This window comes from Artemia sp. Qi Xiang Cuo, chromosome 3, assembly GCF_049724085.1.
Source record: "Artemia sp. Qi Xiang Cuo chromosome 3, ASM4972408v1, whole genome shotgun sequence".
NCBI classification, from domain to species: domain Eukaryota; kingdom Metazoa; phylum Arthropoda; class Branchiopoda; order Anostraca; family Artemiidae; genus Artemia; species Artemia sp. Qi Xiang Cuo.
In genome coordinates, this window is record NC_142796.1 from 25,741,262 (window position 1) to 25,755,611 (window position 14,350).

The 14,350-nt window shown below is 43.8% G+C and overlaps 1 protein-coding gene and 4 pseudogenes across 1 annotated transcript in view; 3 read left to right on the plus strand and 2 right to left on the minus strand.

Annotated features, from left to right (window-relative positions):
- Window positions 1-1,178: 1,178 nt before the first annotated feature.
- Window positions 1,179-14,350, minus strand: part of LOC148953921 (bifunctional glutamate/proline--tRNA ligase-like) — a 58,111-nt gene continuing 44,939 nt past the window's right edge. The window contains exon 3 of the mRNA XM_089086853.1: window positions 1,179-1,445. Within this exon, the coding sequence (XP_088942979.1) occupies window positions 1,326-1,445 (120 nt within the window). The 3' untranslated portion in view covers window positions 1,179-1,325. The remainder of the gene's footprint in view (window positions 1,446-14,350) is intronic.
- Window positions 4,332-5,387, minus strand: LOC148953922 (large subunit ribosomal RNA; annotated as a pseudogene).
- LOC148953923 (small subunit ribosomal RNA) lies at window positions 8,470-10,245 on the plus strand (annotated as a pseudogene).
- Window positions 11,322-11,476, plus strand: LOC148953924 (5.8S ribosomal RNA; annotated as a pseudogene).
- Window positions 12,084-14,187, plus strand: LOC148953925 (large subunit ribosomal RNA; annotated as a pseudogene).

Below are 14,350 nucleotides of genomic sequence, written 5' to 3' on the forward strand. Positions count from 1 at the left end.
CCCACAGCCCTCAGGGCAAGAGTTGTAATTTAAGGATTCTCCAAATCCTTCCTATTATTTCTTATGGAAGGGATGCTCGTATAAACTTTGGAGAGGTCACATTTGACTGAAAATTGAAAGTTCTTGTTTACTAGAACTTCATTTTACAAAGTTCTTAAAATTCGTTTTAAGGCATTAATTGCTAAATGCTCATCAGTTCAAAATTTTACTGTAATTTTAATATTTACTTTCAATATTAAGTACAAAAGAAAACATTTGTAAATTACACACTGTAATATAATTCGTTTTCAGTAAGGCGCCAATGACGCAGAAGGTTTTAGGCTTCTGCAGTGAGGCGATACCCAAACTCTTGTTTGTAGTTAATTTTTATTCGATTCAAACTTGCTTTGCATATTCAATTTAAGTTTCAGTCGTTTTAAGATTTATTTATTCATTTACATTAGTATATATTGTATGTTTGTTCGCATTGATTGTTATCTAATTTCTGTTCGTTTTAAGTTTCATTTATACTTTAAAAGCAAAATATTTGTTTTCGTTTTAAGCTTGATTTTCATATTCAATCGAAGCATTACTCGCTTTAAGATCTATTTATTCATTTATATTATTATTTGTTGTATGTTTTTTTGCGATGATTGTTGATTTAATTTCTGTTCGTTTTGGGTTTCATTTATTCTTTAATAGTAATTGCTGGTCGTTTTGAGTTTGAATTTTAACAGGTATTTGTATCTCCTGATCTTAAATTTAAAATGGCCTTCACTTTTCTTTGAAAAACTTATTTTTCGGAAGATTTTTTTTTAATTAATTTTATAAGAAAAAGAAAATGCAAACAAATGTAACGTGTTAAACATACTATCGCAATGGAACGCGAAGCTGTTTGCAAACATGTTTATACGGCATTTGACGGGTTATAGTTTGATGCCAAGTAAGTCGGCTTATCAGTGTGGAAAGGGGGAAAATAGATTGATTCGTCACGTTTAGGCAAGGGTCCATTTACGACGCCATGAAACCTTGCGAGGAATGATGGTGACTTAACTTCTTTGTTCTGTAAATTTTTAGTGAAATAAATCGATTAATTCAAAATGGTGCTGAATGTGGCGATTTGTAAATGAAGTAAATCTGAATTCTTTGGACGAATTTAATGAAAGAGACGAAATAAAAGGGAAATATAATGCATAAAAACAAAAGTATGCTGCTGCAGATATTGACAACTCATGAAGCAAATATCAAACCAAGACAAAAAAAGTAGCAAAAATTGTAAGGATAAATAAAACTAGACATAATCCAGGTTCTCTGGTATTTCAAACTGTTAGTTGATGACTTCTTCCTCAATGAAAAACTTGTTTTTGCACCAAGATTTTGCTGAATGTATATTGTCTGTCCATCAATTTGCTGCTTCCTTCGCTACCTAGGAAACAACGTGGTACTATCCCATTATCCGGGCCTCTCTAAAAAGTCAAGTTTGGTTATTGCAAATGAAATAAAATATGATGAATATATAATAGTTTAAAATAAATTTGGGCTATGTTTTTGGAAATAGAGGGTGGGGGTAAAGTATTTCATATATTAAATACGTAACCTAACCTAGGTACCCCCCCCCCGAAACCCCAAAAACCACAGTTTAATATCGTACACGAAATAAAAACCTTGTTATCATTGCCTGCTCTATAACAGTTAAGACGTCAAAAACAGGTTTTATCATTGGCTTGTCTATGGTGATTAACCCGAGAGGCCCGGATAATGGGATAGTACCAACAACGTTTTATGACTTATTTACCAAAATTTCTCCAGAGGAAACTTGAACAAAGCGACTTGAAACTTAAACGACTATGACTGGAAACTTGAAACTTGAACAAAACTTGGAAACTTGATCAATGCAAACAAAAATACAATATATATATATTAATGTAAATTAATACTTTCTTTGTATTTCAGTTACGTATTTAAGTATGCACATACATTGGAATTAAATCGCTTGAAGAATAATACAGAGAGGATGATTAGTTTATTTAGGTTATGCTATACTCATAGAAACAATACAAAACAGTCAAGACGAATATCAAAACTAAATCAATCTGCTTCAATAGCAATCCAATATATTTTTTCACTTTTAATAATAATAATCTTTTGAATTTTTGTTGAATCTGGAATTTTATTTATTGTTAGGTTTATTCCTCTTGTTTGTTAAAATGTCACCTCCACCTGAGATTAAATATAAAAAAAAATATTATTTCACTGACAGTAAGGAGTAACAATAAATTTGAAATAAACAAAAATTATTCGGAACATCAAGGGGGCGGCCCCTTCCTCAGCCCTGGCTATTCACGCGAAAGTCTCAAATCCTCATTCAAATCAACGGCTCTTGTATTTAAACAGACACATCTAAACAGTTTACCTTATAACAGTTTACAATTATTTACCTTAAATTTCAATTAGGCCTACCAGTTTCTTTTTCTCTAATTTTAGTTCTGAAAATGCAGTTCCTGTTATTTGATTAGTATTCTAAACCACATCAATGGGTTTCTTCCTAAATTTGGGAAATGTGTTTGTTGATCTTTGAACCCTTATAAATTGAAATTGAGCCAAGCTGTGACGTTAAAAACAGTCTTCTTGAACCTCATTGGAGCACAAGATCTGTTTTGCAAGGTTTCATTTTCATAACACAAAGATTTTTAAAGGTCAACAAAGTTCACCACCCTCTAGAGGGAGACGGAGTGGAAGTAGGTACTTCAAAACACGTTCCCGGTACACACTTTAACCTGTAGACCCATACCTGGAAGGTTCATTTTCCTAACCTAACCTTTTTCCAAGATTGCAAAAAGTAGCTAAACCATAGTCTTACCTTTATTTTTTCTAATCTTAAGTTTAATATGGCCGTTAATTTTCTTCGAGAAACTTTTTTTAAGTTAATTAAGTACATATCAGTTTCCTATATATTTACATCAACGTATTGGAAAATACTGTGCACCGCTACCTGGTATCGGTTTAGTGGAGGAAGCCAAGGCTATTCAAATGAAAGTGCTAAGGTTCGAATCCTGCACGATCCCAGGAATTATTATATGTTTCGCTATATATCCGAATTTTTTTTCTTTTATGATGCCAATTTTGTAAAGTAAGGATTACACAATTTCCACTTTCCCCATTTACTGATTTCAGGTAATCTCCAGCTAAGCTAATCTTTATTTTGTAGTAAAACCTTGGTACTGGAATTCCTAGTTTGTTTTTTTTTTCATACAGTTTAACCTGTCCACAGGAGTGACTAGCTCAAAATACAAAAAGCCAAAAGCAAGACCAGTCCTGCGCTTGACTCCAGTTATTTTGTCAAAATTTCAATGGGCAATGGGTATTTCAAAAACATCTTCCCATGACATAAATTGTCCTTTAAAGTCGATTGATACCACCATCCCTCCATTGAAAAGAAGGCTAGAATTATACAAAACTTTAAGTTTGGGGCAAAGGGGGATTTCAAAAACATCTTCCAACGACATAAATTGTCCTCTAAAGTCGATTCTGATGTTTGTAGCGCTCTATGTCTTAGCGCTTTACAAATATTTAAAAAAGCTTCTGAAGTAGAATTTAGGACAATTTTGAGTTTGGGGGGAGGGGGATTTCAAAACATCTTACCATGACATAAATTGTCCTCTAAAGTCGATTCTGATGTTTGTAGCGCTCTATGTCTTAGTGCTTTAGAAATATTAAAAAAAAACTTCCAAAGTAAAATTTTGTAAAATTTTGAGTTTGGAGGAAGGGGGATTTCAAAAATATCTTCCCATAACATAAATTGTCCTTTAAAGTCGATTCTGACGTTTGTAGCGCTCTATGTCTTAGCGCTTTACAATTATTTAAAAAATCTTCTGGAGTAGAATTTTGGAAATTTTTAGTTTTGGGAGGAAGAGGGATTTCAAAAACATCTTCCCACTACATAATCTATCCTCTAAAGTCAATTTTGATGTTTGTAGCGCTCTATGTCTTAGCGACTTACAAATATTTAAAAAAGCTTCTTAAGTAGAATTTTGGAAAATTTTGTGTTTGGGGGGGAGGGGGATTTCAAAACATCTTCCCACGACATAAATTGTCCTATATTTGTCCTATATACTCGGTCGAGGCCTCTGGCCTCCACCTCGTTTTGAAAAATACTCTCCTGTGTGCGCGAAGCGCACACAGGGAAACAAGCTTAGACTCTAAAACCAAAGACTTCATTTAATACAATTTGCCTGATTCAATTTAATGTGCGGGTGCCCTCACCCTTTTTACTCTCGATACACAATATTCTTTTACGACCAACACTTGAAATTCATTCAAGTGAATTTGGGGGACTTGCCCGCTGACAAGACAAATCTCCCGGTCGTAGGCTTAGTCTCAGCAGATTGCACTGCTCTACCGTTTACAACACCCCAGCCGGTACCCAAGTCATCTAAAAGTGATTTTGGCATTTGACCTTATGGAATGTTTGATTTATTGACGGTGAAGCTGCCCTGTCTCTGTCTCCCGAGAGCAAGCATCCGCCAAACCTTGGTTCCGGAGCACTAGCGCCCATTGCTAAAAGCTAAAGGACCAGGTTATGTTTAGCCACCAGTGAGTCCGAACGCACGGTAACGTTGTGAACTCTAGCACAGATTCTACCTTCAGAGGCTTTCAGGTATAATCACACGGACGTAGCCTCGCACCATTGGCCGTTCGACCAAGTGCAAAACCAAATGTCCGAACCTGCGGTTCCTCTCGTACTTCGGAGGATTACTATAGCAACGGCTTTGAACGTCTATAGGGTAAAACTAACCAGTCTCACGACGGTCTAAACCCAGCTCACGTTCCCTGTAGGTGGGTGAACAATCCTACACTTGGCAAGTACTGCTTCGAAATGATAGGAAGAGCCGACATCGAAGGATCAAAAAGCGACGTCGCTATGAACGCTTGGCCGCCACAAGCCACTTATCCCTGTGGTAACTTTTCTGACACCTCTTGATGAAAACTCTTACAGCAAAAAGGATCAATAGGCCGTGATTTCGCATTCATTACTCTTAATGAAAGTCGGGATAAAGCCAGCATTTGCACGTTTGATCTATTTGATGTTTGTGTCCACCCTGAGATTGCCTTAGGAAACCTGCGTTATCATTTGACAGATGGACCACCCCAGTCAAACTCCCCATCTGGGACTGTCCTCAGCACGGATCGAGAGCGCCACCCGCAGGTGGACTCCCTTGACACCACAAACAAGTCCCCAACGGGCCTTGCCTCCACTTCACTGAGTAAGTGAAGCGACCGTGAAAGTAGTGATATTTCATTGTCGACGTCACCAACTCCCACTTATGCTACACTTTTCATGCCAATCCGTATTGCCATAATGCCGAAATAGATTCAAGCTCAACAGGGTCCTCTTTCACCGCAGACGTCACCGGGCCCTTTAGCCTGGGAGTGGGTTCGCTAAAAAGGAGATAGGGACATTGTTAATCTTGTTAATCTATTCGTGCGCGTCACTAACTAGATGACCAGGCATTTGCCTACTTGTCCTTGATCATTTGTCTTCTGGCCGCAACCTTGGTCCTAGAACCTAAGACTATAACTAGGAGAGAGTACCTGCGAACCTGTACTCACCCATACAGCCCGAAGGCTCCAATCTCTAGACTCACTCCTTCTAACTAAGGAGTGAGCTCACCCTGCGCAGGTTCTCAACTGAGCCTTATGAGGGTTAAAATGCCGGCCGGTCTGGGTTGACAACGGGTTTTCACTGCCCTTTGCCAACCTAGCGGCCCCAAACGGTCCTGATCAGCTCAATCTCATAAGGGGAGTGGACGTTTAAATTAGAAAAGAACAAAGATAGGAAAGGAAAAATTCAAAAGTCTATTGAGAAGAAGCCTTACAAAGCCGCCGGTTAGGTGAGATGCCACTGAAGACCTGATAAACAGTCCATCCCTGGCAACTCCACTCTCCAGAAGCCAGGTTCCAGCTATAACCTTCCAGCACCCATGTTTCCACATACAGACCCGTCCTGGTAACAGGCTTGGCCATAGGGACCCTGCCTGTGGTCCATCTCGTCTCAATCCCAGCATCTTGGGCGGTACTTGTTTGTTGAGGCCGAACATACTGACCAGACCTTCCCCAACCTCTTCTGAGAGAAGGCGATCAGCCCCAACAGAAGTCCCACATCTGCCATAGGCACCCGTCCATAACCTCCGAAGAGATCCAGCCCTACCTTTGGACGGTCCCGTATATGGGAGTGAAGCAAACTCATAACTGGCTTGTTGGGTTTAGCGGAACATGTCCATAGAAACAAGTCCGTCCAACGTCCAGGAATTTTCGCGAACCAAACACACCTGTCGCTGCGGTTTAACCCGAGTCTCTAGCCCCCACGCGACGAGCACTTGCCGCACGCGACATCCCCTGGTCAGTCCCCTATTGCCTGGACTGCCCAGGGGCCGTAGCTGCATAGGTCAATACATCTGCACTACCAACGCATACATCTGCGTTAACAACATCACCTCCTACTAAATTCCTACGCCTTAAACTATTCCTACTGGTGAGGGTTAATACGTTGTTACCATTGCCATTTCGTGAGCTCTGAAGGCTACTATGTAACCTCAACATCAACAAGCTCGCTTTAATTACCCGGACGATGTTAACCTTGGCGAAGCTATGTGATATACCAAGAATCTTGTTAATCTTCGAGTTGGAAATTCACCAACCTCCCCGAGCCCCAAGTACAACAGGGACGACCTCAAGCCTGGAAATGTCGCCTAAGTCAGAGGGCATATCCTCAGGAGTAAGTACGCCATACTTTCGCATCTTTTCTTCAGCTGCTCTATTGAATGCCGAGGGGTGATCGTAAGCCACCGTAACATCCACAATGTAGGCCACACCTAACTTAACAATTACTAGATCCGGCTTGAGCCTTTGTGTGCCATGAGTCAAATATGTTTCGTGTATATACCTTAAGTTGCTTCCTTTAACATGCTCTATCAGAGAATTGATCACGGAGTCATGCCGCTTGACTCGGGCCCCATGGACATACACACAGGATTGTAGGACATCTTGAATAGTCTCCTGCGAAGGGCATCCGTGCCTGCACATATTCGTCAAAGGGTTGGAGTTGTACTGGGTCCTTCTGGTTGGGTATAACTGAGTCCGCAACTGAATCGCATGGTTATAGAGTCGCCCCTTGAAGAACGGGGTCTGACCTGGAAGCCAGAAGTTGGCGATTGGCTTTGCATGACCCTGCCATGTTAGGGAAAACTCATTTTGCCAATTTCGTGCCTTAAATTTATCGCATCGGCTCTGCAGTCGTTCCACCAACTGGGTTTTACTAAGTGCAATGATCCACAAGTCTGAGGAGGTCCGAAGCTTACGCAACTGACCCCCCAGAAACGTCATCACCTTTTCGAGAATACAGGGGAGGCCAAGGCCTTCGTCCCTGGTCTTGGTATATAAGAAACTGGTAGCGGTCAATTTTGGAAGGTACAGGACCCTCTTGGCAAAATAACGTAATGTTCTATCGCACCGCCCTAGCCGACAGATGGTGGGTCAGCCACAAAGATTGTATAGAAGTGACGATCAACCAGAAGTTTCGCCAACTTAATCTTCTGCGCACCCTTAAGGGGGGCCCTCGCTAGTCTTGCTAGCGAGGACGTGATATCGGCATTATTGATTAAACAGCTTCCGTCCGGCCGTATCTGGACCTAAAGATAACTCAGAGTACCAGATGCCCCAACGGCTGGAATACCTAAGGGTCCTTCCTCAACAAGAGACTCCTCCTCTGTACGCTTGAAAAGAATGACATCTCCCAAGACTTTGTGGCTCTTAGCTTTACCCTGCCATTCTAGGCACAAAGACTGAAATTTACCGGGGTTGATCCGCAGGTGCCGGCGCCTGCAAAAATCGGACAACCCCTCTATTAACGTTTGCGCTCCATGGCGCGACTCCGAAATTAACAATAAATCATCAGCGTACCCAATCGCTGCAACTTTCACTCCGCCTTGCTGGCGGAGTAACTTTCACCAGGCTGGTAGACTAAATTTCTCTTGTTGAAGTTTGTAATGGTAGTGTCTGTTTTAAATTTGCGAATGTTAGTTGGACCATCCAACTGCTACCAGCGAAAGTCCTTTTGTCTAGTGTTAGTGCAAGCATAGTGGTTTCGAATGCGCTAAGATTGCACGGGGAATGCTGTCCTATGTGTGAGCTTTTCAAACAAACTAGACATGTATGGTGGGTTCATAGTTTGGTTTATTAGGTAAATATTGACTATAGATTCCAAGTGCTTCTTTTTTTATATTATACAATGTTAGAGTTTTGACTAAGTTTGAATTTATTGATTGGTTTATCATTAGTTAATTTTTAGAGTTTCGTAATGTTTAGTTAAAGTTTTATTGCAAAGGTATAATTAATACAGTGTATACCAATAAATTTTTGACGGTTATTATAAGGTTAAAGATTTTCAATAATCATATTTACATGTTATTGCATGAAATTAGATATAGAGTGTATATATTTGATCTAACAGATGTTCTATTCAATATCCCCCATTGTTCATCCACGCCTCTTAATATCGCAATAAGTTCTGGTTAATTAGATCGTACCATATCCTACTTGGATAACTGTTGTAATTCTAGAGCTAATACATGCATAATAGCCCCAACTTCACGGAAGGAGTGCTTTTATTAGATCAAGACCAATCGGGCTTCGGCTCGTCTCTTAGTGACTCTGAATAACTATAGCCGATCGCACGATCTCGCACCGGCAACATGTCTTTCAAATGTCTGCCTTATCAACTTTCGATGGTAGCCGCTTCGCCTCCCCTTGGTTAAACGGATCACGGGTAATAGGGGTTAGAGAACAGATAGTGAGCCTGAGACACAGCTAACACATACCATTAATGCCACCGGCGTGCCCCTGGAACCCACCCAGAACGGGGAGGTAGTGTCGAAAAATAACGATGCAGGACTCATCCGAGGCCCTGTGATTGGAATGAGTACACTTTAAATCCTTTAACAAGGATCCATTGGAGGGCAAGTCTGGTGCCAGCAGCCACGGTAACTCTAGCTCCAATAGCGTATATTAAAGTTGCTGCGGTTAAAAAGCTCGTAGTTGGATATGGGTCTCGGTCGGGTGGTGCCGCCTTACGGTGGTCACTGCCTCGATCGGACAATTCATTGGATCGTTCGGGGTGCTCTTAACCGAGTGTCCTGTGGGGACGATATGTTTACATTGAACAAATTAGAGTGGTAAAAGCAGGTGCACTACGCCTGAATACCACTGCATGGACTGAGGGACTAGAACCTCGGTTTTATTATGTTGGTTTTCTGGACTTGAGGTAATTGTGCCAAGTGAAAGAAAGGGTATGTATTTATTCGACGCGAGATGTTATAGTCTGTGTCCGTCTAAAGACTAACATCAGATAAATCTGGTTCCTCTACTTTATTACTGAATAAAGAAAGGCCGTTATTGGATCGAAGTCGATCAGATACAGGCCTAGTACTAACCATAAACGATGCCAACTAGCGATCCGCGGACGTTACTTGAATGACTCCGTGGGCAGCTTCCAGGAAACCAAAGTGTTTGGGTTCCGGGGGAAGTATGGGTGCACCTCAGACACAGGAAGACCGTGACGGTATGTCACCACCCGAAGTGGATACTGAGTCAGTTTTTGACTCACCCCGGGACCAAACAAACGGCAAGGACCTGGGAAGTCGTTTCCTAGAGCGAGCTCGTTCTGGAGACACGGTGGGGTGGTTCCGGGCCGTGCGTAGTTGGTGGAGCGATTTGTCTGGTTAATTCCGATAACGAACGAGACACTAGCCTGCTAAATAGACGATTGATCCTATTGGTGGATAGCTCTTCTTAGAGGGACAAGTGGCGTCTAGCCATATGAGAGTGAGCAATAACAAGTCTATGATGCCCTTAGATGTCCTGGACCGCAAGCGCGCTACACTGGAAGAATCTGCGCGGCCTTCCTTTCCGAGAGGACCGGGTACCCGCTGAACCTCGTCCGTGGTTTGGAGGGGGGACTGACAGGATCCCCATGAACCAGGAATCCCTCGTTGGCGCAAGTCATTAGCTTTCGTCAATTACGTCACTGCACTTTGTACACACCGCCAGTCTCTACTCACTATTGAATGAGTTAGTGAGACCTTCGGACGACTCGCCAGGGCAGCCTCCGGGCCGCTCGTGGTGTGGTTGAAAGTTTTTCAAACTTGATCCTTTAGAGAAAGTAAAAGTCGTAACAAGGTTTCCGTAGGTGAATCTGCGGAAGGATCATTAGCGTTTGATAAGCGAGATGGAGACTCTTGGCCCCTGGGGTCATTAGTTTGTCTAATCGTTGTTATTGATACACGTTCCCGTGTTTGGTGTTTGAGGTGTACAAGTAGGTTTTCCGCGTGTGAGGAGTACCCCTTGTGCAGCATCATTCATGGGGGCCATTTGTTGAACAAAGGAGTGCTCAACGGAGGCTTGAGGAATGGGGGCTTTGAGGCAGTTATTGTGGGGATGATTGCCTCAAAGTTTGGTTTGTCACTAATGGAGAAATGGTGAGATTATTGACTGTGAGGACTACCTGACCTGGCTCTGTAGTTGGGGCTCTCAGAGGAGTAGAGCATGCAAAGTCTGTTAGGGTAGTAACTGTCAATGGAATTACTATGACGTCATGATGAGATGAACCAACACTGAGGTGATTGTTGTTGCCTCAGCAGCATATTGGTGTGGGGGGCCACGAGATGATGACTGGGTATTGTCTCGAGGTCTTGGTGTCTGTATCCCTTAGAAGGATGAAGGGTTTGCTTTTGGCAGCAACAAGAGATTTTATCCTGCTCTGTAGTGGGGGCTCTCTGAGGAAATGAGCATGCAAAGCTTGTGATAAATCTTAAGTTGTGTATGTGAGCCAAATTCATGCCATCTGAAATAGTGGACATCAGATTACTAACACTGTGGTAGTAGCTGCCCCCAGCAACATTTTGGTGGGGCCCGGGAAGCACTCTTTACCCTTCCTGAGGGCCCAAGTGGTGCGAGACGAAGGGATTAGCTTGGTCAAAAGAGAGGTGCTTGAGTCCTCAGGTGAGCCAAAGTAGTGCAGTGCGAGTTCTAGTTTGGCTATTAAAGAGATAAATCAATAATACAACCTTATATATACTTATCGAGGGAGTTTGCCGACGTGGGTCTATTTATTTTAATAGAGTCATGTTTTTTATAAATTGTCGAACTTTTTACAGTAGCATTTCGACAACTCTGAGCGACGCCCTTGAGGGACGTTGTGCTTACCCCCCTATACCGTGGCGTGAGGTATATAAGGGTGCAATTGCATTGGCCTTGTTTGAGGGAGAATTTGAAACATTCATTAGAATGACCCTGGAGGATGGATCACTTGGCTCACATTACGAAGACGAACGCAGCTAGACGCGTGATTCCATGCGAACTGCAGGACACATGGAACGTCTATATTTTGAACGCAAATTGCATGTACAGCCATTGAGCTTGGACTACGTCTGGCTGAGAGACGGATGTTGCTATTATGCGGTATTGTTTACCATCACTGAGAGGCTCCTTGCTACTATTTGTTGTTGATTACAACCTATAGAGAATGTAAGCGATATCTTCAAGTTTTGTGTCAACTGTTGGTGTTGAGAGGATTTGGTGAGAGGTATTGGTCTCGTTATGCTGGTCTCATTTTCCTCTTTTGGCTGTGGGTTAGGGAATCCATGGTACAAAGAGTGCAAATGATCTCATCAAGTATATATGCCCCAGGGCTATGCCTCTTGTGGATCAACCTTTTACTTGTCACCCAACTGGGTAATGGTAACTGAGCTCCTTTTTGGTGGAACGAGAGGAGTGTTATCATTATGGGCTGTGCACAGTAGAAGCCTCACAATGAGGATGAATCCAAATTCATTTCAACTAAAACACGACTGACAGCCTTCGGCACAGAAATAGACTACTATGACTTTGGTAGTGGAAAATTGGTTTATTTGATGTTGAACTGTTGACTCCAAGGGGCTTGCTGGCACTACAGGGTTAGTGGTGACCAGGTGACTTTGGATGATTGGTTTGAAAAACAAATGACCCTGTCAGTTAATATAAAAACCCCAGCCTCAGCTCAGGCGAGACGACCCGCTTGACTTAAGCATATTAGTCAGCGGAGGAAAAGAAAATAACAAGAATTCCCTTAGTAGCGGGGAGCGAAGAGGGATAAGCCCAGCACTAAGGGTCAATTGAATCCTTCGGGAGGCAATTTCGACAAATGCAGTGTTCGGGAGCCTCGTAAGACCGTCGTTTTTCCACTCTAAAGTCCTCATGAGTGTGGCCCGATTGCCAAAAAAAGGTGTCAGGCCCGTAAGACGGATGAACGCTCGGCATTCCGAGGTCTCTCTAGAGTCGTGTTTCGTGAGAATGCAGCGCTAATCAGGTGGCAAACTCCATCTAAGTCAACCGAAGACTGAGAGACTACGCTAAGACCACTACTGCTTGGGACAGTTGAAAAGAACTCTGAAGAGCGATTTAAACAGTTCGTGAAATCCTCCAGGGGTTTAAAACGGAAGGACTGTCGAAGTTCGAGCCATCTTCGGGATCATCGTTGCGGGTGGCGAGTGCTAATGTGATCGCTGAGGGCAGCCTCGGCTGTTCTCTGATTATGTTGGGCATCTACGTTGCTCACGGCGTGTATTCCCGGATGGATTCGTAATCCGCACGCGGCTGGAACAGTGTCAAAGGACCCAGTGCTTTTGTTGCTTTGGCTTCAAGACGCTGGATTCCCGGCAACGATTTGGCCCGGCTTCTGTTGCTGGGAGCCTCTTTGTTGGTCTCCTGGGTGAGCGGAGAGTAGGCGAGTTCCTTCCGACCCGTCTTGAAACACGGACCAAGGAGTCTAACTAGTGTGCGAGTCGTAGGTCGATGAGAATACAGATGGCGGAATGAAAGTTAAGGCATTGCTTGCGATGCTGATGTGAGATCCTTCTCCCCTGAAGAGGGTGCATCCCAGGGGCGTCGTGATCCCGTTGCGGATGCGACGCACCTAGAGCACACATGATGGGACCAGAAAGATGGTGACCTATGCCTGGCCAGGTCGAAGTCAGGGGAAACCCTGATGGAGGACCGAAGCGATTCTGACGTGCAAATCGATCGTCGGAGCTTGGTATAGGGGCGAAAGACTAATCGAACCATCTAGTAGCTGGTTCCTCCCAAAGTTTTCCTCGGGATAGCTGGCGCTCAAGCAAAGGAGACGGGAGTCTCATCCGGTATAGCGAATGATTAGAGGCCTTGGGGCCGTAACGGCCTCAACCTATTCTCAAACTTTCAATGGGTGAGATGCTTTGCCGACCGTGGTGTTGTTGGTGGCAAGGATTTCGGATCCGAGTGCCCAGTGGGCCACTTTTGGTAAGCAGAACTGGCGCTGTGGGATGAACCAAAAGTCCGGTTAAAGTGCCAAAACCAATGCATATTCCCGATCCCACGGAAAGGGGTTGGTTGCTCCAGACAGCAGGACGGTGGCGATGGAGGTCGGAAACCGCTTAGGAGTGTAAAAAACTCACCTGCCGAAGCAACTAGCCCTTAAAATGGGAGGCACTTTAGCATTGTGCTGATACTGGACCGCCGGTCGCAGAGCTCGTCGATCCTTGGTGATCGTCGCTGACGCGCCGGTGAATAGAGAAGTCATACTGGTTGCGTTGAAGGGTTTGGGCGTGAGCCTGCTTGGAGCGGCCAGTGGCGCAGATCTTGGTGGTAGTAGCAAATAATCGAGAGAGATCCTTGAGGCCTGATGTGGGGAAGGGTTCCATGTGAACAGTAGTTGGACATGGGTCAGTCGGTCCTAAGCCCAACCTGAAATGGTATCACAAGACGAGCGTTGAACGAAAGAGACACGAAGTGTTGATCGCAAAGCGTGAGGCTCGTGGCAAGGGCGAAAGGGAATCCCGTTTTTATTCGGGAACCTGGTTGGGGTAACGTTCGGATCCTCGTATCCGTCTCGGCAACGAGAAGTGGCCCTGGGAAGCGGGCGGGAGGGCCGAGAAGAGTTTTCTTTTCTGTGTACGGGAGATATCACCCCTGGAATTCCGCCACGGATAGAGCGGGTTAATCTTTAGAAGAGCGTTGCACTTGAGCGACGTCCGTGCCTTCTTGTCAGTCATGGAAACCCAGGGTGAGGGCCACGTCTACTCCTCCCACCAGACTGTACCGATAACCACATCAGGTCCCCAAGGTGAACAGCCTCTAGGCGATAGATGAATGTAGGTAAGAGAAATCAGCAAATTGGATCCTTAACTTCGGGATAAGGATTGGCTCTGGAGGTTAAAGGTGTCGGGCTTGGAGCAAGATGCGACTGGCTACCGAGTTGGGCTTGGGTGCTCGCAAGGGTGCTCAATCCCTTCTCAAGCTGGTC